Source organism: Heptranchias perlo, chromosome 25, assembly GCF_035084215.1.
Source record: "Heptranchias perlo isolate sHepPer1 chromosome 25, sHepPer1.hap1, whole genome shotgun sequence".
Lineage (NCBI taxonomy): Eukaryota > Metazoa > Chordata > Chondrichthyes > Hexanchiformes > Hexanchidae > Heptranchias > Heptranchias perlo.
Window position 1 is genome coordinate 28148459 of NC_090349.1, and position 24429 is coordinate 28172887.

At 42.5% G+C, this 24429-nt stretch overlaps 1 protein-coding gene across 2 annotated transcripts in view; it reads left to right on the plus strand.

The window, feature by feature from the left end:
- Nucleotides 1-24429, plus strand: part of LOC137342165 (cytosolic arginine sensor for mTORC1 subunit 2-like) — a 52691-nt gene that overhangs the window by 5635 nt on the left and 22627 nt on the right. For both annotated transcript variants that reach the window (XM_068005890.1, XM_068005889.1), the window contains exon 2: nt 823-893. In XM_068005890.1, the coding sequence (XP_067861991.1) occupies nt 823-893 (71 nt within the window). The remainder of the gene's footprint in view (nt 1-822; nt 894-24429) is intronic.

Genomic DNA, 24429 nt, shown 5'->3' on the forward strand with positions numbered 1-24429 from the left:
AAATACTGGACTCCACTGTGACTTAGAAGGTAACTGTTTGAATTGGCTTTTCCTTAGATAAAATATGTTGTTGGCGAAATGACTTCTACAGATGAATGATATCTGATAGAAATGGAAAATTTTTACAGCGTTTGCATTAGCATTTCCTGGTCAGATATAGTGCAGGTTGCTCTTGTTCGTGGTTATTACCAGGTAACATTCATGCAAGATAATGATCATCCAAATAAGAGAGAGCCCAGTCATCTCCCTTTGACCTTTGACCGAGTCCCTCACCATCAACATCCTGAAGGTCACCATTGACCAGAAGCTGAACTGGACGAGCTGTATCAACACCATGGCTACAAGAGTTGGGCAGAAACTTGGTACTCTATGATGAGGGTTTCACCTCCTGACCCCTCAACGCCTCTCCACCAGGATGGAGTTGATGGTGCACCACCATTCTCAAGCTCATCTTTGAGTTTGGTTTTGTTTTGGCACTTTTGTGAGAATGAGATGCACATATTACAGTTTCACCGAGATGCTTCTGGGTGTAAGTTCCAGACTCGTTGCCTCCTTGAGGTGTGCGTGTGCGTGCGTGATCGGCTAATGTATTATACAGAATGACAATGTCCCTGTACAGTATTACAGAACACTCTCGGTATACACATTGACGGGAGAGGTTTCCTGCTGTCTGAGCACTCGTGGTGCTGACTGGTTTAACAAAATTAAATTGCTAATTGAGATGAATAACTGTCTATTTTTCTCCATTCAGCTAGGAAGTATCCTGAATTGTGTATTGCTTGCACTGTGTTGTGCTAATATTCCTTTCCTTTGCTGCTGCAGGTGTAAGTTTTTCAGCCTGACAGAGATGCCTGATGACTACACACTGGTATTGGATGAGGAGGGATTTAAAGGTATAAAGTTATTTTGCCTCTTTTTATTAATAAAAGTATCTATCTATCTATATCTATATCTATCTATCTCAGTCGAAATGCTGTAGTACTGGTATTTGTGCAGTAGGATATGTTATTACCGAAGACAATTGAACGGTTGTCCTAAACAACTATGGATGTCATTTCCTCTGTGCAATTGGTTAGTTTAGTTCCTCTGTGTGCTACTGTAACAAGCATGTTAACCTACCCTAAATATATGCGTTTAACCTTCTCTTATATGTAGGACATTGGTTAACATGTTGCTGTCTGCCCTGCTTTAAATCATTTTTAACCTGTTACTTTAAATGGGTTAGCAATTGCATTTAAAATAACGTACAGAAGATTTTTGCATGATAGCCAATACACTAATGGACACAGTTTAAAATAAGCATTTGTACAGCACTTCAGTACATTGCAAAGTGCTTCATAGCCAGTTAATTACTGTTTTGAAGTGTCATCACTCTTCATCGTCGCTGGGTCAAAATCCTGGAACTCCCTTCCTAATAACACTGTGGGAGAACCTTCACCACACGGACTGCAGCGGTTCAAGAAGGCGGCTCACCACCACCTACTCGAGGGCAATTAGGGATGGGCAATTAATGTTGGCCTTGCCAGCGATGCCCACATCCCATGATCCAATGAAAAAAATTTTGTAGACAAACATGACAGCCAGTTTCTTAAACTGTAAGGTCCCACTGACAGTAGTGAGATGAATGACCAGTTAAACTGTGTTGATTGAGGGACACTGGGAGAGCTCCCTGCTCCAGGATCTTTTACATTCACCTGAACGGGCAGACGGGGCCTCTGTTTAATGTCTTATCTGAAAGATGGCACCTCCAACAATACAGCCCCCACAGTACTGTACAGCACCCCCACTGAATTGTCAATTAGATGATGTGCTCAAGTCCTAAAATTGAACTTCAATCCATACCCTTTTTACTGAGGCGAGAGTGCTACCACTGAGCCAAGCTAAAGCTTAAACCCCACTCTTAAATATAGCGGTGAAGTTGAGCTGTATCTATTTGATTTAGATTCTACAAAATGCAGGCTCTTTTTAAGTCAATCTGAAACACTCATTTCATTAAACACATTTTTGTTTCAATAAAATTCTTTTCTTTTTTGCCATTCTTGAATCTTTTCCTACTAAGATGAGAAAGCATAAAATGAGAAAAGGCCACTTGGTCAATCAAGCTGGTTCTTTCCACTGTACATAACTCTGTAATGTATTTTAAACTCCCAAACAACAGTTCTGCTGTCTTTTTCCCTTTTTTGAGTATCTATCTAATTTTAAATTGTACATTATTCATCCACAGACTGATTTGATTTTTTTTTCCCCCCCTTCCTTGACATTACTGAGGCTCCAGTAGCTTAAGAACAATCATGTTCCACGTGGCATCCAACTTGAAGGGTACGCAATCCTGTTCCTAATCAGATAGTCATCCAGTTAAAAGGTGCTAATCAGTACATTAACTATTATTAAACTTTTTAATGTTACTGACTACTTCTGTTCCAATAAATTGTCAATAGTCTTGAGTCTTTCATAAATATTAAATAAGATATGTGACTTTGTTTCTCAGTTGCAAATTGGCATGCTCCAAATAATCTTCATTGGAATGTGCTTTTAAAAATGAACTCTTGATTTCAATGGTGTAAAGTTTTAGAATCTGATTGGCCAGTCTGCTGGCCTTAAATCACTGAATTTCTTTTCACAGAACGTGCATGGTTTACATTGGGAAATCGTGCAGAACCCAGGTGTGTGTTATGTGACTTTTTTAAAGCATCAAATTGTATTTGATACCTTTTGGAGTATTCAGTAATAAAATTGAACCACAGCTCACTGAATTGGTGAGGAGATACTCTTGACTCCAGTTTAGATTGATTTCTTCCTACTGAGACTTCCTGTTTCTCATCTTCCCAGTCAGTACTGCCCTTATTGTGAGGGTCGGATGGTTTAAGTTTTAATACTTTTTCACAGGAAGGAGCATTTGGATAGTGCTGGAAGGGGAGTCTGCTTCAAAGAAAAGGACATTTAGATCCCCTGACAGCCTAGTGTAAAGGTACTGTCTGATGTATCACAGAGCAATAAAAACCAGGTTCAATCACTGATTCCATTAAGTTTACTGCTGTCAGCCAGAACAGCAGCTGGGGCACTGTAACTGGTATTACTACTACGATTCCTACTCTGTACCATTGAGCTAGGAATGGGAAAACTCAGCCAGGGTTCCTGTCCCTGATTGTTATCTGTTGACCGTGCTGGTAAGTGTGCATGTTTAGACACAAGTAAGAACAGGATTGGACTTGGCTGTGGTCTGCTTCTTGATTGAATGTCCTGCTGACATTTTTTGTCTAGGCTCACTCCTGACTGGCTGCTTGGGTAAGGTACTGCTGGATTGCCAGCGCCAATGAATCCACACATCAGTAGGAAATTGCACCTTTTTTAAAGAGAGAGGTGTATGCGCAGTGGGGGAAATTATACAAACTACCATCTCACTGAGAGTGATGCTAACATTGACTAAAAAACATTGTTGCCAGCAATGACATCTCATTTTGGTGACTGAAGAATTTACCAAAGATTTTTAAAATAAAAAATATAAATTAATGCACTTTACAGCTGAGTGATGCTGACAGGGGCTGGAAACAGTGCAGCAGTTTACTTTCCCAGTCGTGGAAGTGGTTTATGTGGAGGAACCTAAAAAGGAAGGAACCAAAAACATAAAATGGGTGAAACCATGAAAACCTTGACACATGAGCCCTTACCAGTTCCTGTGTGAAGCGAACATCTTTTCACTGATCACTCTACAGTCAGGCCACAGTTGAGAGCCCAGCGCTGCAATAGTTACTGCGCTGCTGCAGAGTTTGCTATCTTTTTCTTGTTCTAAGTGCTTGCAATTAGCTGCATGATAATGATGTAGTGAGGGGCTCTCAAAACCCTATCCTGGGCTGTGGATAAATCAACTATTTAATGGAAGTTTGTTTTTTTTTTCTACAAAAACTAGATTAGCAAATTTTTGATTTCCAGAATCCCGTACGATGGTCCTTCCTGAAAAATGGATGCATGGGATCACCTCGTGTGGAGATTCACAGACTAAACACAGGTTCCTGCTAATTTTTAATTCATCAGCAAGACAGATCAGGATGTCCTTCTGATACATGTAACAACTACTCATTAAATCTATGTTAACTAGCTTCATTCTGCACATGGTGTGGGGGAAGGGTAAGGGGGAAGAAGTTAGCATCAATTTAACTAAAAAGTGAAATATATTGTGTGAAAGCTGCTGGTGTACATGATCTGGAATCAATCAGGTAGAGAATTGTCTTGGTCCCGCTGTTGTCAGTCATGTTGAATGACTTATCAGAGCAAATAGTTGCTTGTTGCCAGGCAACTGATTAATTCCATTTCAGAATCTATTTGTGTCACTACAAAGAAACTGTAGTCAGTCCAGTCATGTACCAACTTGAAATACATCTTGGTGGAGTCTGTGGGCCACATGGGAATCAGTCTGAGATGTTTAAATATTCTGCATTTTACAATGAATGAAGCCCAAATACAATGCTTAGTCCATTACTTGCTCAAACCATTTGGCTCTTTTCTGGATTACAGATTGAAGAGTTCACTTTCCCACAGCTGTTGCCTCAGCACTGTGTTGATTTCTAAGTTAATTTCTTACAGACGTAACTGCCAGCCTATAAAAGTAGCATTAGTTGCAGACAAATTGACCCAATTCCCTAAAAATCTGACACTTCAAGAATGAGCCAGATTATAAAACGATGATGTGTGCAGGCAAGTATCTACATAGGTTTGTAACTTACCTGTAGATTATACCCTCCATTCCTTCACTTATACTGTAGAAAACATAATGGCCCAGAAATTGCTTAAAAAAGAATGGTGAACTCAACAGCAGAAACCTGGAACTTGCTTCTCCTGGTTTGCCGGCGATATGACAGCTTCGAATTAAAGGTCTATCGCCGGCTGGGATCAGTGGAAACAACGTTCCTGCGCCAACTTGCTCTTCTGGCCTGCTGGAAAGTAACGAATATCACCACAAAACAGGTATGCTTAAAAATACCAGGTCTAAATTAAGTTTTAACAGTGCGGTTAGGCTTAATGACTGCCAAACAACTAAAAATTAACTTTTTAACTATGTGGAGTTTCATTTCTCATTTTAATAATTTTTGGTCATTTTAAAAAAAAAAATTATTTTAAAAAAACTTTTTCCTTCTGCCTCTTTTATTTAATTTGATTATTTCTTGCCCTCTTCTTTTGCTGCCTATAACTGTTTTTACAAATGATTTTTAGTGGTGTACCTTTTCACTTCCTGGATTTAACGTTGCAGCTTACAGAAACTGCAGCTTGTCAAAAATGCTGCAATCTGATTGGTCAAGGGGAGAGAGTGAACCTCTCGCTTCTCCCATGGGTCCTAGCTTCGCTGGAGCTAACGCCGGGCTCGGAGAGCTGAGCACTGTTGGTTCACCACTCAGAGCAATTTCTGGGCCAATGAGATTAAAACCTGAAGGGGGACATCCAAATCTTAAAGGCATAAAAGTAGTGGTTCATTTCTTGGGGCCTGCTCCCCCGGAAAATGTTGAATTTTTACATTTATAATGATGCATTCAGGTTAGAACAACAACGACCTGCATTTATATCGTGCCTTTAACATTTTAAAAAAAGGTCCTGAAGTGCTTCATAGAATTGTAATCAGATAAAAAATGTTACTGAGCCAAAGCGGGAGATATTAGGAGGGGTGACTAAAAGCTTGGTCAAAGAGGTAGGTCTTAAGGAGGATCTTAAAGGAGTAGAGAGTTGAGAAGTGGGAAGCTTTAGGGAGGGAATTCCAGAGCTTAGGGCCTAGGTGGCTGAAGGCACGGCCGCCAATGGTGGGGCAAAAGGAGTGGGAGATGCGTAAGAGGATCCAGAAATTCCTATTCCTACAGTATATGGACTGGGATCACTGTCGTTAGTGATGCTGAGAAGAGAGAGTTCTCAGTCTGATCCATTATCATCAGGCCTTGGATAGGAGCAGGGGGATGCAGAAAGACAGGAGTGGCAGTATTGAATTTAGAGGGCCTGGTCAGCACTGATTTGTCAGCCAATGCTGACATGTTGAGCAGGCACCCAAAACACTGACTGGCATGAAACACTGGTGATTGGCATCTATGTACAAGTGTTCAATGTAACTGCCCCTAAAATACCAAATGTGCATGTTTAGTTAAAGTAGTTTACAAATTTTATTAACTGTTCTGTAGGGCACCAGTACAATGAAAACTTTCAAAAAACAAGACTAGGAATTAGAAGAAATGTAATTTCCTGTAGTGCTTTGAATAAATGAAATAGACTCCATGAGAAGCAATTGATGTCAGTTTGCCAAAGGTCAAATTCTGGAACCAAGTGGTTCCCGTGCTGCTAATATCGTCAATCATCATCTGTGACTTCAGTAACTTGTCAGACTGGAATAGAATTTAAGACTGGAGGAATATGGTATTGTCTTCCTTTTTTTTTTATTCGTTCATGGGATGCGGGCATCGCTGGCGAGGCCGGCATTTATTGCCCATCCCTAATTGCCCTTGAGAAGGTGGTGGTGAGCCGCCTCCTTGAACCGCTGCAGTCCGTGTGGTGAAGGTTCTCCCACAGTGCTGTTAGGAAGGGAGTTTCAGGATTTTGACCCAGCAACGATGAAGGAACGGCGATATATTTCCAAGTCGGGATGGTGTGTGACTTGGAGGGGAACTTGCAGGTGGTGTTGTTCCCATGTGCCTGCTGCTCTTGTCCTTCTAGGTGGTAGAGGTCGCGGGTTTGGGAGGTGCTGTCGAAGAAGCCTTGGCGAGTTGCTGCAGTGCATCCTGTGCATGGTACGCGCAGGTGGTGGAAGGGGTGCCAATCAAGCAGGCTGCTTTGTCCTGGATGGTGTTCAGCTTCTTGAGTGTTGTTGGAGCTGCACTCATTCAGGCAAGTGGAGAGTATTCCATCACACTCCTGACTTGTGCCTTGTAGATGGTGGAAAGGCTTTGGGGAGTCAGGAGGTGAGTTACTCGCCGCAGAATACCCAGCCTCTGACCTGCTCTTGTAGCTACAGTATTTATATGGCTGGTCCAGTTAAGTTTCTGGTCAATGGTGACCCCCAGGATATTGATGGTGGGGGATTCGGCGATGGTAATGCCGTTGAATGTCAAGAGGAGGTGGTTAGACTCTCTTTTGTTGGAGATGGTCATTGCCTGGCACTTATCTGGCGCGAATGTTACTTGCCACTTTTCAGCCCAAGCCTGGATGTTGTCCAGGTCTTGCTGCATGCGGGCTCGGACTGCTTCATTATTTGAGGGGTTGCGAATGGAACTGACCACTGTGCAATCATCAGCGAACATCCCCATTTCTGACCTTATGATGGAGGGAAGGTCATTGATAAAGCAGCTGAAGATGGTTGGGCCTAGGACACTGCCCTGAGGAACTCCTGCAGCAATGTCCTGGGGCTGAGATGATTGGCCTCCAACAACCACTACTATCTTCCTTTGTGCTAGGTATGAATCCAAGCACTGGAGAGTTTTCCCCCTGATTCCCATTGACTTCAATTTTACGAGGGCTCCTTGGTGCCACATTCGGTCAAATGCTGCCATGATGTCAAGGGCAGTCACTCTCACCTCATCTCTAGAATTCAGCTCTTTTGTCCACGTTTGGACCAAGGCTGTATTGAGGTCTGGAGCTGAGTGGTCCTGGTGGAACCCAAACTGAGCATCGGTGAGCAGGTTATTGGTGAATAAGTGCCGCTTGAAAGCACTGTCGACGACACCTTCCATCACTTGCTGATGATTGAGAGTGGACTGATGGGGCGGTAATTGGCCAGATTGGATTTGTCCTTTTTGTGGACAGGACATACCTGGGCAATTTTCCACATTGTCGGGTATTTGCCAGTGTTGTAGCTGTACTGGAACAGCTTAGCTGGAGGCGCAGTTAGTTCTGGAGCATAAGTCTTCAGCACAACAGCCGGGATGTTGTCGGGGCCCATTGCCTTTGCTGTATCCAGTGCACTCAGCCGTTTCTTGATATCACGTGGAGTGAATCGAATTGGCTGAAGACTGGCTTCTGTGATGGTGGGGATATCGGGAGGAGGCCAAGATGGATCATCCACTCGACACTTCTGGCTGAAGATAGTTGCAAACGCTTCAGCCTTGTCTTTTGCACTCACGTGCTGGACTCCGCCATCATTGAGGATGGGGACGTTTGCAGAGCCTCCTCCTCCCGTTAGTTGTTTAATTGTCCACCACCATTCACGACTGGATGTGGCAGGACTGCAGAGCTTTGATCTGATCCGTTGGTTGTGGAATCGCTAAGCTCTGTTTATAGCATGTTGCTTCCGCTGTTTAGCATGCATGTAGTCCTGAGTTGTAGCTTCACCAGTCGGCACCTCATTTTTCTGTATGCCTGGTGCTGCTCCTGGCATGCTCTTCTACACTCCTCATTGAACCAGTCTTGATCCCTTGGCTTGTTGGTAATGGTAGAGTGAGGAATATGCCGGGCCATGAGGTTACAGATTGTGCTGGAATACAATTCTGCTGTTGATGGCCCACAGTGCCTCATGAATGCCCAGCTTTGAGGTGCTAGATGTGTTCTGAATCTATCCCATTTAGCACGGTGGTAGTGCCACACAATACGTTGGATGGTGTCCTCAGTGCGAAGACGGGACTTCGTCTCCACGAGGACTGTGCGGTGGTCACTCCTACCAATACTGTCATTGACAGATGCATCTGCGACAGGTAGATTGGTGAGGACGAGGTCAAGTAAGTTTTTCCCTCATGTTGGTTCGTTCACCACCTGCCGCAGGCCCAGTCTGGATGCTATAATCCTTCAGGACTCGGCCAGCTCGGTCAGTAGTGGTGCTACCGAGCCACTCTGGGTGGGGGACTTCAATGTCCATAACCAAGAGTACATTCTGTGCCCTTGATCCCCTCAGTGCTTCCTCCAAGTGGTGTTCAACATGGAGGAGGACTGATTCATCAGCTGGAGGAGGGCAGTAGGTGGTAATCAGCAGTAGGTTTCCTTGCCCATGTTTGATCTGATGCCATGAGATTTCATGGGGTCCAGAGTCAATGTTGAGGACTCCCAGGGCCACTCCCTCCTGACTGTATACCACTGTACCGCCACCTCTGGTGGGTCTGTCCTGCCGGTGGGACAGGACATACCCAGGGATGGTGATGGAGGAGTCTGGGATGTTGGCTGAAAGGTATGATTCTGTAAGAATGGCTATGTCAGGCTGTTGCTTGACTAGTCTGTGGGACAGCTCTCCCAATTTTGGCACAAGTCCCCAGATGTTAGTGAGGAGAACTTTGCAGGGTCGACTGGGCTTGGTTTGCCTTTGTCGTGTCCGGTGCCTAGTGGTCTGATGCTGGGTGGTCCGTCCAGTTTTATTCTTATTGTGACTCTTTTTGTAGCGTGATTTTACAACTGAGTGGCTTGCTAGGCCATTTCAGAGGGCAATTAAGAATCAACCCCATTGCTGTGGGTCTGGAGTCACATATAGACCAGACCGGATAAGGACGGCAGGTTTCCTTCCCTAAAGGGCATTAGTGAACCAGATGGGTTTTTACGACAATCCGGTAGTTTCATGGCCACCATTACTGATACTAGCATTTTAATTCCAGATTTTTATTTAATTAATTGAATTTAAATTCCCCAGCTGCCGTGGCGGGATTTGAACTGTTGACTCCGGATTATTAGTCCAGGCTCCTGAATGTTGCCTTTTACTTATGTTGGTTGCCTTCTTCAGGAAATTGAATAGACTGAGAGTCTACAATAGATCAAGTTGTAGAGGAAGGAATGGGCTTGAATGTGTTCTATTTCTCTTGTATTTTACGTAATCTAAAAGAGTTAAACAATTTCCAGATAGCCACCAATGAGCAAAAGCTTTGAAATATCTCCATGGCCTATTCCTCCCATCCCCAAAGATAGTTGAATGAAAACTCCCTAAAATATTAATTCAATTTCAACAGCTTGCACTCATCGACCCTGACATTCCTGTGATCACAAAAGCAGTGGAGTCTATCTGCGTCTGTAGCAATCCTTATATAACCGTCTGTTCCTAAGCAGATATTTTCAAAGGAGGTAATTAACAATATGTCTAGTCTACTTCTTCTTATTCCCATTCTCCTTTCCTGCTCCAGCCACCAAATTTTGGAGTTCTCAAATGTCTGGGGAAATGTTTGGGCCGAAATGTACAACTCAGTCAAACTGATAGTTTGAAGAATAATGATAAAATTGTCTTCCTGGTCACATGACCTTCTCATGTTAACGTATCCCAGATGAGGATTGCCGCTCATTGAACACAAGTGGATGTTTAAAACTAAATGATCAGCATTAAACAGATTTGAATGGGTTAACTCAAAATAAAACTGTACTCTTTTAACTGGCAAAATAAATAATGTTTGTAACTTTTTGAGCCATGGTTTAACCTTGTAAATAAGCCAGCTTTCTTTGTGACCTATGATATTACAAACACTTTGTGGAACTGCAGCAAATATTTGCTAACTTGAGTACAATAGCTTCTTGGCAGTCTTCCGATGAAGGTTATAGGCTTTGGCAGACTGCGGCTTTATTCTGTTAAGTTTTAGCTAAAGGGACAGGACCTTTGGTATTGCTTGCTATTTATGCAAAACATAGTTTTGCAGAACAGTATCCGAGTACAGTGAAATGGAACAACTTGTGTTTTTAAAAAAAAAACAAACTGCAATGTTGGCCAATGATCCCATACCACAGATGTGATTTTTTTTTAATTGCAAGGATTTTCCAGGATTTATTTCCACCGTTGAAGTACTCGATGGTAACTAAAGATAAATGTTGTTATTTAGCCACAAATTTAATACAAAAAGTATGGTTTCTAAGATCCAAAGTTTATATGGTTAATGTAAAGCTGTAACAGGAATCGAGAACTTTATCAATATCAGTTGTATGCACAAGGTTCTCAAGTCATAAAACAAGGAATTGACTTTTCTTACAGACTCCACAATCTGTTCTAGTTCAGTAGAAGGTCTGAGTTCCATTTTCATTCCTTTTTTTAAAACAAAAAGTAGGAGCTTTAACTGTTCTTATGCAAATCTTCTGTAGATCACGACTGACAAATCTCCTTTTTAAAATTTAGTTTTTAAAAGGAATAGAAAACTAGTAAGTAACTACCCACGGATATGTTCCTCCTGTTCATTTCCTAATAGTTTCATGTGTACTGGGCTTCCATTGTTGGCAATGATGCATACCTGAGGTCATTTGGGTTAAGCTTTCACAGAAAAATAAACCGAATTGTGGAATGTGGTCCCAAAAACACTTTATTGAAAAAAAATCCTGAAATAGTAAAGTAAATAGTGTAGTAAAAAGAAATGTAACTTATTCAGTTGCTTTGAGGCAGTGGCCTTGATAATAGGATTTTATTCTGACCTGTTCTTCAGTTGTACATTTTTTTGAGTTGTCAGCTTTTCTGAGGCAGTCAGCCTTTTGAAGCTGTTTCAGCTTTTCTGGTTTTGTAAGGTGGCATGTATGCACTCTTAAGAATGGGACTCTGTAGCTTGTGTTTTTTGTTTTTTTTGTCTGTCTCCAACTGCAACAGTGTAAGTTTTCACATTCCCTTCCAGTCTTAATTGGTACTGAGGGATTATTAATCAATAGTGTTTGTCATAGTCTATCCTGTTTTATTTTTGTATAAAACCCCTCAAACTAGCCACTGATGCAGCAGTCAAGTGTGTTATAGACTTACAAACATAATCTTCACCTCGCTCCGTGCTTTTTAACTTTTTCTCTTTGCCGTTCCCACACTATTATTCAGTCATGCGTAGCCAGAGAATATTGTAGGGGATTACATGTGTGAACTTGTGTACTATTATTCTGTTGGACTATGTCTTGGAATACTAATGCATTAAGACAGCTCAAAATGATTATGGCTGTCATCAGCCTGAATAACATTGCTAATTGGAAATACTCTTCAGAATTGATGTAGAAATATAAACTGTGCTATTTTGCCATTCTTCAGTCTGCTGTAGACAGTAGATAACAATAGACATGTTATCTCTATTTCTGTCCTGATACGTAAAAACATATCAAGATGCTACATACAAGTGACTTGTGGTTGGGTTTCACTATGGTTCATGTCATTGTTTCTAAAGAGTGTTTTGGCAAACTCTTCACACCAAGGGAAATCTACACCATTGCTGCTCAGACAGCACACTGACTAGTTATTGGGAAACAATATTTTATGGGAAAATTGTGTGCGAATGTTTAGAAACAAAGCCAACAGATTTCACCAAATTTCCATAAACCTCATTATTGTGAATTTGGTGGGGTTTAATAGCCTTTACACAACAATTCATGCTGCTGACTTCCTTTCTTCATGAGGTAAAAGGTGAATGTGGAACTGAATGAAGTGACATTTTGGTCATGAGACTTGTCACTTGGATTAGACGAGGGGCCATTCGCTAAATCTGAACTTTCTGGGCCTCTTTTTAGGTACCCTATTTCTATGAGGGTTTTTTTGTTTGGATCTGCATGTTTAGTTTCTATGGCTATGTTAAATATTTGGAAGTATTTAATTCGTGAACAGGTTGTTCCTCATTAAATTCTTGCACATAATTGAGGTTGGATTTTCATTGTCTATTTTTGTGTGTGGGAAGGGGTAGAGGAGGGGTTGAACCTGAATTCCAAATTTAATTTAAATGCTTATTGCTACTGCTTGGTATTTGGTTAATAGAGGCCATCAGGATGGGAGAATTTGGAACTCCCTTGTTTAGAAGTAGTGCACAGAAGCTAATTTTAAGGAAACTTATTGAGTACAATGATAATAGCTTCACAAGGCACTTAATATGTGTCGTGCTTCAGAGGATTTGATGCTACTGTTTAAACGGAGGGAGAAATGTGTATCCTCTAGTAAACAACCCATGCTAACATGGATCCAGGTTTCTTGAAAGAAGATCAATTTATAAAGATGTGCTGTATGTGTTTGGAGACTGACCTCTCATTGTACCATTCTTTCGTTGCACCGGTTTCAATATTTACCAAGCTACTGTAATGTTTCCAGCTTTTAGCACCCTTCAATGTCACTGGCTGTGCCTCTATAACTGGTTGCCAAGATGTGCTGATTTGAACTGTTGGAGTTGTGGGAGATGAAGTGTGTGCCATGTATTGAATTTCTGTGATGAATGCAGTCACAGCAAGTGCCAGCAGCGTGATTGTGAGCTAGCCTGGTTTTATCCAGCAATGAGAATGTGATAAACCATGTTTCACATAAATTCTTTGAGCAGAACTGTCGGTGGTGGGGGAAATCTTTAGGATTGAGATTCAGAACCAAAACAAATAAAGTAGATCACAATGACCTTTTAAATGTGGGACTGTTCTTTTTAGGAGTGAGATACATTTTGAGCAAACTATTTGATCTGCCTTGGTGTTACTCAAGTTAAAATGGAACCTTTTTTTCCCCTGAAAGTTTGTCTAGGAATGAATGATAAGTAACTTGCTTTTATTTATAACTTTAGCTTGTAAAAGGATTTTTTATGCTATTTACAAGCCTACTGTAGTGGATATTTCACAATGTCCTTGTAATTACAGAATGTGGACTTTTCTAGTGAGTGCAGAATTACTGTACACACATTGGGAAATCAGCACCTGAAATGAAGGCACTTCTGCGTTTTGATACTGCTGCTCCTTAATGACGTACTTAGTTGAAAATTGCTGGGGTTTTCAAATCCCAATAACTTCTGGGACTGGCTTTTCCTTTGTTTGCAGAGGACACTGAACTTTGTTTCAATGCCCTTACTCTGAAGCCCTTAAGAGAAAATCTGCCACAACCCATTATAAAAAGTGGACTTTTTTGCTAGGTGATTCCCATTAAAAATTAAAAACTACCTGCTGTACATGGCAACCTAGAAAACAAACAAAAACTGACCTTGCCTCAAAAAAGTTGACTCTTCTGAATCAATCCTGAATGGCCTAATGATGTGGTAGACAAGCACTTACATTAAAAGTATAGTAGGACGTGGATTATCATAACATGTGCCTAGGGTTACGTTCCAACGGAAGGGACTGCACCCTATAAAGTTGTACTGAAGTCGTTGCTTTAAATATGAAAATAAAAGTATTTATCATATCTAACATTTCTTGGATAAAGCATTTCTTGCTTGAAAGATTGATTGCTCCAAAATGTGTAATTGCAGGTTACAGCTACAGTTTAATCACTTATTGCAGGGGGCAAAAAAGTACAAAGTGCTGTTTGAAGCAGCAATTCATTGAAAGGAATGTAGGTGGTGAAGGGTGAGGTTTTTTTTGGGGGTGGGGTGGGGGGGAATGGCTGGGATCATGCCCCTCTTCCAGAATTTTATTTGGTACATTTTCTGGCATCTTGGAACCTACTTTAATTCTGCCTTTCAAGCCAAAGTTTATCCTGGATAATCTTTGCAGAAATGTTAAATATGAAAATAAAAGTAGTTTTAGGCACTTAAGGATAACTTTAAAGCGTCCAGTTCCTTTCATTGGGAATATAACCACAGATATAGTACAATTTGTGAATTGTAAGCTCTTGCAATATGCACCTACAATAATCCCAACTGGCAGTGGATTCCACATTCCACACTTGCAGGCAAAACTGGCTCACTAGCGCATCGGTCCCTGTCCCAGACCTCGTGGCAGCTCCGAGGCAGACAGGGGATTACATGGATTGAGAACATGCTGATTAACTCTAACTTTTTATTTTTAAGTAGTTCAAAGTATCATTAAGAAGGATAAGGACGAGTCAAAATCGTCAAAACAAAATCTTAGAACGGAGTTTGATGAAGGGTCACGCCCAAGCGAGGTGGGAGGTAACTTTGGTCGCTAAGTGTCGCCTTCGTCATGGGACTGATGTGCAGCAAATTCAATCTTTTTAGTAAACCTTTCACACTAGAAATTCCTGGTCTGGAAAAGACTAAAGATTGTGGACTAAGCCAAAAAATAATATATATGATAGTACTTGCATGCTTGAAATTTGTTTTGCATCTCTAGAGAAAGAACAAAGAATGAATTTGCATTTTTATGTACTTCTCACACCCTTAGCATGTCCCAAAGTGCTTCTCAGTTGAAGAATTAGTTTTGAAGTGTAGTCACTGTTGTTTTGTAGGTAGATGTGACATGTGGTAAGGTTCTACAAACAGCAATGAAATGTATGACCAGATAATCTATTTGGTGGTGTTGGTTGAGGGAGGAATGTTAGTCTGGACATAGAGAAGAGAGCTCTCCCATTCAAAAGTGCCATGGAGTATTTTATGTCTACCTGAAGAGGTAGACAGGGCCTTGGTTTAACATCTCATCTGAGAGACAGCGCCTTCAGTAATGCACATGTCAGCCCCAGCTTTTGTACACAAGTCCTGGAGAGGAGCTTGACCCACCACCTTCTGATTGAGAGGCAAGAGTGCTGCCGTTGAGTCAAGTTGTCTCTTGCATATACAAGATTGAAGCCTATAAATGTTTACAAATAAAGCTGCAGGCTCTTTTAACTTGAGGATGCCCAAATAATTGGATTCTATTGTGTGTACTTCTAATGGGTATAAATCATACTTTTAAATTTTAACACCTTTTGAAAGGTGAGGAATATAAAATGTGAATATCTCTAACCCAAGTGTAGAGGATATGGTGCTAGGTGGTATTAAGTTTGATATTTTGTTTAACAGTTGTCTCTGGTGTGGGGGTGAGTTGTTAATTTTGAGCATCTAATAGCGGTGTGTCTATTGACAACACTATCAGCCACTGAGTTGGAGGCTGGGTGGGACTTGCAGACGGCAGAACTTGCACCCAACCCCCCCCCGTGTATTTTACAGCAAACAGCAAAGCAAACAGCCTATTTAAAGAGAGTCTATTTAAATAAGAGTCTATATGAACTTCGGCAAACCGACCTCGTGCTTAAAATGAAACCCAGTCGCTCCAGGTGTGATTGACGGGGGAATTCCCCCATCATCTCCATTCTGGCTGGGAATAGTGGTGTTACCTTATGCAGCCATCTAATGGTGGGAGGTTTTTCAGAGCCCATCACTGTAATGATAGGACCTCTAAAATACTAAGAGGCTTGAAAAATCCAGGATCTATTGAGACTATCATTTTTTTTAAGCCCCCCCCACCCTACCAAACCCATAAGATTTGTTGTGTGCTGCAAACATCAAAAAGGTAGTAAAATCCTGGGCTTGTGTGCAGTTCTGTAGCAAGGTCGTATGGTTGCTGGTAATTTAAGGATATAATAAAGTATTTATTTGATTCAGATTGCCTTGCTTGACTGTATACTGGCGGAGGCTACTAAAACAGGCCTGCTTATCTTTATTGATAGTGTCAACATGGTGTGTCTGACTGACCTGCAGTGAAACCTGGAATGTACATGGGTTCATTTGCTTTCTGCTTTTGTTTGGACGCAACTGTGCCCAATATATTTTCTGAACTTGCTTTCTCCCTGTATTGATGCCTGCCTGCTCTCTGAGGCTGATTTTTCACTTGGGGAAAATTGGCGTTAACAAGGCGGTAAGAGTCTTAAAATAGGGTCTGTATCCTTACTGCCGTGCTAACTCTGATGATAAGCTCACCGCCATTTTGAAAAGGGCCTACCACGGCCGAAACACCTGCCTGTTATTAAAGCAGTGGGCTGCTTTTAATATGCAAATAGGGGTCCTATGCCATTTTAGGAGAGAACAGATCAGAGCGAGTGACACTGTACAATCAGTTCCACAGGAGATAGAGGCCCAGCAAAAGTAAGTTTGAAATTATTGTGGGGCTAGTAGGAAGAAGAGCGGTTCTGGGCCCCTCAAATAATCTGGGTTGCTGCGACCACCTACCTTGTTGCTAGCCGGGGCGGCCCGATAGTGGCCAGCCTCAATCTGGCAAGCTGCATCACGCTCCTCATTTGGCGCCCTGCAGCTTGATGATCCGATGTAAATGAGGCCGGGGCCTGAAAATCATGGCTGGCACGCTACGTCGGACAGCCGCCTAAAACTCAATCTCCAACCCCCACCTGCCTAAAACTCAATCTTCTCCCCCCCCCCCCCCCCCCCCTGCCAAGTATTTGACATAGATTCATGGAGCCATGCTTTCCCCAGCTTCACAACAATGTGACCAGATCTCACATTAAGTGTCAGCTGTGGCTCAGTGTCTCTCCTCTGAGTCAGAAGGTTGTGGGTTCAAGTCCCACTCCAGAGCACATAATCTTGGCTGACACCCAGTCGCTCCAGGTGTGATTGATGGGGGAATCATGCACAAGCAGCCCTCCCTCAGTGCTGTACCAGTCAGAGGTGCCGTTTTTCGGATGAGATGTTAAACCGAGGCCCCGTCAGGTGGATGTGAAAGAACTCACGGCATTATTCGAAGAAGAGCAGGGCAGCCGGTATTTATCCCTCAAACTAACACTTCAAAACAGGTCATCTGGTCTTTTATTTTATTGCTATTTGTGGCACCTTGCTGTGTGCAAATTGGCTGCCCTGCTTCCTACATCACAACAGTGACTACAGAACAAAAGTTCTTCATTTGGCTGTAAAGTGCTTTGGGACATCCTGAGGTCATAAAAGGTGCTATATAAATGTAAGTTCTTTCCAGGTGCCAAAAACATGGGGCCCACTTGCATCACTGTGAAAATGGAAACAGTAATGCAGCCATCAGTGCAGGATACATGTGGTATTAATATGTATTTCCTTTTTACTTCCGTTCTACTATTTTTCTTTTTGCACTTCTCTGTCTTTCAGGCTGAAAGGCTATGTGCTGCTAGTATAATGACTGCAGTCAGATTCCTTTCACTAAACCAGTTTATTGAGAATTTTTGAATAAGGCTACCCCTTAAAATGCCATGCAACAGAAATAAAGACATTCCAAATTCTCCCCTTCTACATCAACACTTCTACATCCTGAAATGACGATTAAGGCTATTTGTTTGCTGAGGAGTGAGAGAAAGCAAAAGAAAACTAGAGGGAGAAGTATTCCAGAGTTCATGGGTACTGAAAGTCTTCTATTAAAACGACAGTATATGCAGTTTTAATGACAGGTGTTCAATACCACTATGGATGCTGAGAGAGCCTTCACCTCGGGCTTCATTTTTCAGCAAAACAAAGGAAAAGAATAGTGCAAGGCCAGGATTTACCAGCCTAATGAAGGGATGATGAGAGCAAGGTCCTCCAGTGCAAGATTGCAATCTGATGCAGAGTGCTGATGCATGTGTACTGTCTGTTGGAAGGAAAAGGCTGGATGGCCTTGTCTTATTCCATACTGTATATTCAGCTCTAGTGGCAATCTGCACTGCAGTAAATCCTGGTTATCACATCATAACATTGTAAATCCCATTCATTGCAAAGATAAAAGCTACTTTGTAAAAAGATGTGGCATGTAAATCAGTGGGTTATCTGCTGCTTATTACTTCTGGGTTACATAATACTAAAAAGAGGCAGACTGGATTACTGATGGATTGTATTTTTTTATTATTGTGGAAATTTACTTCCTTGGTGTTTTTAAACTCTTTGTAATTCCTTGTGTAATGTTTTGAAACATATATTTTTCTTTACAATGGAAATTTTTATAAACAATTAGAAAGTGCAATCCATGCAGGCTGAAACATGCTGTCCTCCCTCCACTGTGTTTTAGTTCCAATCCAGATTAGATCATATCAATGAGCATTTATTGGGGTGTGGGTGAATGGGAGGGTTGTCTATTACGTGACATTTTTTAACATGCAGTAGGAAGAGTGTCTTCAGTGTTTATTTGTATGTGATTGTTTCCACTTTTTGTACTAGCTGCCTTTTATGGCCTCTTTGAGATTGTTTTTATGGGTACTAAATTGGCAGCTTTTGTGCTGTGGATTTGTGCCAACCTGGATCTGAGTTGAAAGTTGTTAAAGTCATATATCACTTGTGGTACTGGCACCAGGCAGAGTGAGGAAAAACTCATCCCCGACATGGGCTGGATTTGAATCTGGTGCCAGATACGAGACGGTGTGCTCTACTCGTCGCACCACCCAGTTTCCTTTACGTTCTTCATTTTGATTTTTAACCAACTCTCAGTACCGTTTCCCTCACCATCACCGCCCCCCCGCCCCACTATCTGTCTATTGTGTAAATAATTCTTTAGGATTCGGGTGTTAAATATTTGTAGCTCGGCGCCATGTTACCTAATACATATCAGAGTTTGGTTGATGCAATAATTTTAATATGAGGGATCTGAGGACATTGTCAGCCCATTTTGATGTTGCTCCAATTTTGGTGTTTTGTGAACCATCGGTTTGCATTCTGTTTGGTTACTAGAGATGGGCTCTCTCTAATGGTCTAATCACTATAATGGCCCCCCTCATCCCAGAATTGGAACAACGACCAGGACGATGGGCAGTTATATAGTTGCAGTCGGCCTGTGTCATAGTCTACAAAAGCTTTGAAGTTTTAACTCCTGTCCCTTTTTAAAAAATAGAATAGATTTGAATAATGTTTTTTTTCTGAGAATTTGGTGACACACATACTTTTCTGGAACCAGTTTGCTGTGTTTTATTTCTTTCCCCCCCACCCCCCCCCAACATCTGATGAATTAAACAGTCAAATTAAAATAGTTTTGAATGATTCTCTTCAATATGATCTCAATTATGACCTTTTTTCTGAAGCTTCCATGTGTTTGTCTCAATTCTCCCCCCCCCCCCCCCCCCCCATCTCTCCTGAAGGCCCTGACCTGTCATGTTACGAGGTTTCGTGGTGCTGGCAACTAATCAGTACCTCACTGAAGTGTAACTGTGTTTAGACAGTGAATGATGGGAGGCCATTCAACCATTTGGGCCTCACCGTTCAACTGGATCGCCACACATGCATATTTTTCTTGCAGAAAACCTGCAGACTTTTAAATTTTTTTTTCTCCAGTCCCTTGCGAAAGGCATTCACTCCTTTGCTGAGATATAATTCCATGAGAGCCAGTAACTTGCCCAAGAGGCCATTATTTGTGTGTGTCTGGATAGCTAGTGGTGAGTGTTGATCTGATTGACTGTTGGTGCTATCACACCTGAGCTTCATCTTGTCTGCCTGACATCCAAATGTGCATTTCCAGAAGGGGCATCGCGATAAAGATCAGGAGCAGGAACCCTAATTTCCCCCTTCTCCCTAATCCAGGAAGGCAGAGACCATTTGTAATGCTGCTACCACTGCCTTGAATGAATCAAAAAACTGCATGGACTGGAGTTCAAATCTTGGATTTTTCTGGTCGGTTCCACTTAGTTCAGCAAGTTTAGCCAGTAAGGAACTATCGGGGAACAGTCTTGCTGAGGCCAATTATAGTGCTCTGGCTAAGGACAGCTAACTCAGTGTGGACGGGATCTGTGACTTAATACAACAGCAACTTGCATTTATAGAGTGCCTTTTAACATTGTAAAATATCCCAAGGCGCTCCACAGGAGCGTTATCAGACAAAATTTGACACCCAGTCGCATAAGGAGATGTTAGGCCAGGTGGTCAAAGAGGTAGGTTTTAAGGAGCGTCATAAAGGAGGAGAGAAGTGGAGCAGTTTTGGGAGGGAATTACAGTGCTTGGAGTCTAGGTAGCTGAAGGCATGGCTGCCAATGGTGAAGGAAATCGAGGATGTACAAGAGGCCAGAATTTGAGGACCACAGAGTTCATGGAGGGTTGTAGGATTGGAGAAGGTTACAGAGATAGGGAGGGATTTGAACACGAGGATGTGAATTTTTAATCTGAGGCTTTGCTGGCCGGGTGCCAATGTAGGTCAGCGAGCACAGGGGTGATGGGTGAATGGGATGGTGTGAGCTAGGATATGGGCAGCAGAGTTTTGGATGAGCTGAAGGTTATGGAGGATGGCAGATAGGAGGCCGGCCAATAGAGCATCGGAATATTTGAGTCTGGAGGTAACAAAAGCATGGGTGAGGGTTTCAACAGCAGATGGGCGGAGGCCGGGGGGGGGGGGGCATGGCAGGAGATATTACGGAGGTGGAAGTAGGTGGTCTTAGTGATGGGGAAGATATGGGAGCGGAAGCTCAGCTCAGGGTCAAATAGGACGCCGAGGTTATGAACAGTCTGGTTCAGCCTCAGACAGTGGCCAGGAAGGAGGATGGAAATGGTGGCTAGGGAATGAAGTTTGTGCCAAGGGCTGAAGATAATGGCTTTGGTCTTCCCAATATTGGAGGCAGTTCCTGCTCATCTAATGTTGGATGTCGGACAAGCAGCATGACAAATCGGATGCAGTGGAGGGGTCGAAAGAGGTGGTGGTGTGGTACGCTGATGGCACCCAGCTCTACATGTGGAATCTAACATCGTGTTTCCAGATGATGTCGCCGAGGGGCAGCATGTAGATGAGAAATAGGAGGGGGCCAACGATAGATCCTTGGGGGACTCTAGAAGAAACTATGTGGGGGCAGGAAGAGAAGCCATTGCAGGAGATTCTCTGGGTACGAATGGATAGATAAGAATGGAATTAGGTGAGGGCCGTCCCACTCGGCTAGACAATAGAGGAGAGGAGAATGGTGTGGTCAACTGTGTCAAAAGCTGCAGACGGGTCGAAGGATGCAGAGAAATAGTGCACCACAGTCATATAGGATGTCATTTGTGACTTTGGCCATCTCAGTGCTGTGGTGAAAACCTGACTGGAGAAGTTCAAACATGAAGTTGGCGGAGAGATGGGCACGGATGTGGGCGGCAACAACATGTTCAAGAACTGTTTCCTCCCCTGCCTCAGCCCATGTGCTGTTGAATGAGGAAAGGGAGGTTGAAGATGGAATGGTAGTTTGCAAGGACAGAGGAGGTGATGGCAGATTTGAAAGGAAGGGGGGATAGTCCCAGAGAGGGAACTGTTAACAATATCAGCTAGCACGGGGGCCAGGAAGGGAAGTTGGGTGATCAGCCTGTATATCTAAGTATAGTCCTGGGTGGTGCATTTACCCATTAAACAAACTGGACAACTGATGTTGGTCTATTCAGTTGACTTCCTTATCCAAAGTTGCCTAATCTCCTTTCAAATTGGGTGATTCAGAGAAGGTCAAAGCTACCTGAGTTTTATTTTTTTTTAAGATGTTAGTAAGGATTTTACTCAATTTTTTTAAGTGTTGTCTATGGTGAAGTGGGTTTGCCTTTGTTCAAGCGGTTGAGTCTGTTTGAATATTAATTTATCCCTTTCCTTTTGCTATGTGAAACAATATTTTTTTTATATAAACCGTGATGGCTTTTGTTTTTCTTGCATTTTTTTTGCTTTTCTTTCTAGAACATGGAAATACTTTTTTTTGAGGGCGTTAGTTGGATTTTACTGTTTCTAACTCGAGTCTTGAAGGCAGTGATTCCTATTGTGTACCTCACCCAGTTAAGGTGAGTATCTCATTGGGGGGAGGTTGGAAGTGTGCCCACTTTATGTTCCCTGAATAAGCACTTCCAATAGGGGTTAGAAGCAGAAAATATAATTGTATCATCTAATCCATCTTCCTGCTGTCTTAGCAGTTGTAACTGACTATGTGATTCTCTCCAAGACACTTTTTCAATTTGACTTTGAAGAAATCAAAGCTTCTTGCCCTCTACAACCGCCTTTGGTAAGGTATTCCAAAAACCAACCACCTTCTCAGTGAAGTAGTAATGTTTTACATCCCCGCCTGAATCTACCTCTTTTCAGCTTATATTTGGGTCCTGTTCTGCTAAATCAAATCACTTGATAGGAACCAGGAGCAGGAACATTTTCCTTAATCCAGGAAAAGATGCCTCTGGTAGCATTTCCTTTGGTGGATGTATGTTAACGGAATACAGAACAGGATTGAGCTGGGACCTTCATTGATTTTGGCTCAGTACCACATCATAAAGGGCATTTATCCACTGAGCCATTGAGGGAGAGGGATCGGGAGAGGAATGAAGGTTTTTAAAAAAAAAAGTTGATGTAATTGTCGATATTCGCAGCTGTGAATCTAAATCATTTGCTCACCCTCAATTTCTTAAGTAAACAAAATGAACTTGATCAAGGATATTGTAATTGGACACATGCCTGCAAATACTATATTTACAGAGACTAAGGATGATATAATGTTTCTTTTTAAGTGACAGCCATTCTGGAGAAGTTGTCTCCTTCCTGTTGTTGGAGTGATCCACACTCTGTGAATAAAGGTACTCTATATGAATAAAGGCTCGAGACCCAGGAGTCAGATCAACTTGCCAGATTTTATTGGACAGCACACGTGAATAATACAACCAAGCCTTCCGTCTGTACACTTACCAGCTGGAGACTCCACGGGGGCTAAGCATCACCAATCGAGGTTGTTCCTAATGCTGAGTTCACCTAACACAGCTTTTCGTTACGTTTTTATACCTTTTCTTGAAACACATCGACTTGCATTGTTTCTTTGTCTGCAACTGTCACTCATGCTGACTCAGCAGATGTCACATGACTAGTTTCGGCGCAAAACCATGGGAACCAAGGGCCCCAATTCTTATCTGTACTTCTCAAGGCTATGCTCCTTGCATTGTTCGGCTGAGCACATCCATTTTCTCAGTAATTTGCCACTTTCTCTAGGCCCCAATTGTGTTAGTTTACTATAATTGTGCTTTAACTTAATTGAGCCTTTCCATTGTGCATTCTATATTTTTTTTTTTTATTCGTTCACGGGATGTGGATGTCGCTGGCAAGGCCGGCATTTATTGCCCATCCCTAATTGCCCTCGAGAAGGTGGTGGTGAGCCGCCTTCTTGAACCGCTGCAGTCCGTGTGGTGATGGTTCTCCCACAGTGCTATTCCGTTTATATTGTGTTTAGCCATAGACTGTCACATCTGTTTCTGCTTCTGCTTTCTCAGTCTTATCTTTCTTTTCTTCCTTTTCTAACTGGTTTGCTCAAGAGTGTGTCTCCTATCTGCACTCAGGAAAAAGCAGTTATGTGCATGTGTCTGGCTGAGTTCAGCTAATGGATTCCCATGCTAATTATCCCATCATGCTCTATGCTTATGCCAGGCCATTTAACTTGACCTGATATACTTCCCTGCACTTTCCCTCCCCCTCGGTCGTACGTGGCCCTGGATTTTAACTTGGAGCTGGGAAGAGAGCGGGGGGAGGGGTTTGTGGACAGGAAGTATGGGTTTCCCACAGGTCCGACTGAATTTAATGGTAGGACCTGCTTTAACGTTTTTTTTCAAATGTTTTCCTGCCCGATAACCAGCTTGATTGATAGGCTGGCTGCCTGTCTGGCGGGAAAGCAGCCGGGGAGCGGATAGAAGGTAAGTCGGAGTTTGGATTGGGGGTGGGGGGGTTCGGGGAGAAATCAGGATCTTTTGGGGGTTTGATTGTGGGGAAGTCGGAGATCGTTGGGGAACTGAGCAGTAAGAGATTGTTGGGGTGGTGAGCAGTTGGACGTGGAGGGTGATGGGGGAGGGGGGTGGTCTCGGACATCCGGGGCGGTCAATTGTGGAGGTCTGATCACAGCAAGTAAGCTTGTTGGGCCTGGAGGAAACGCTGCTGGCCCATAAGCAGTGCAATAAAGGCACTTACCTCAAGATCCGGGCTTTCTCGCCTCCTTTTCACTGGCGAGATTCACAAGCCCCGGGAAAACTACGCTGGAGGCAT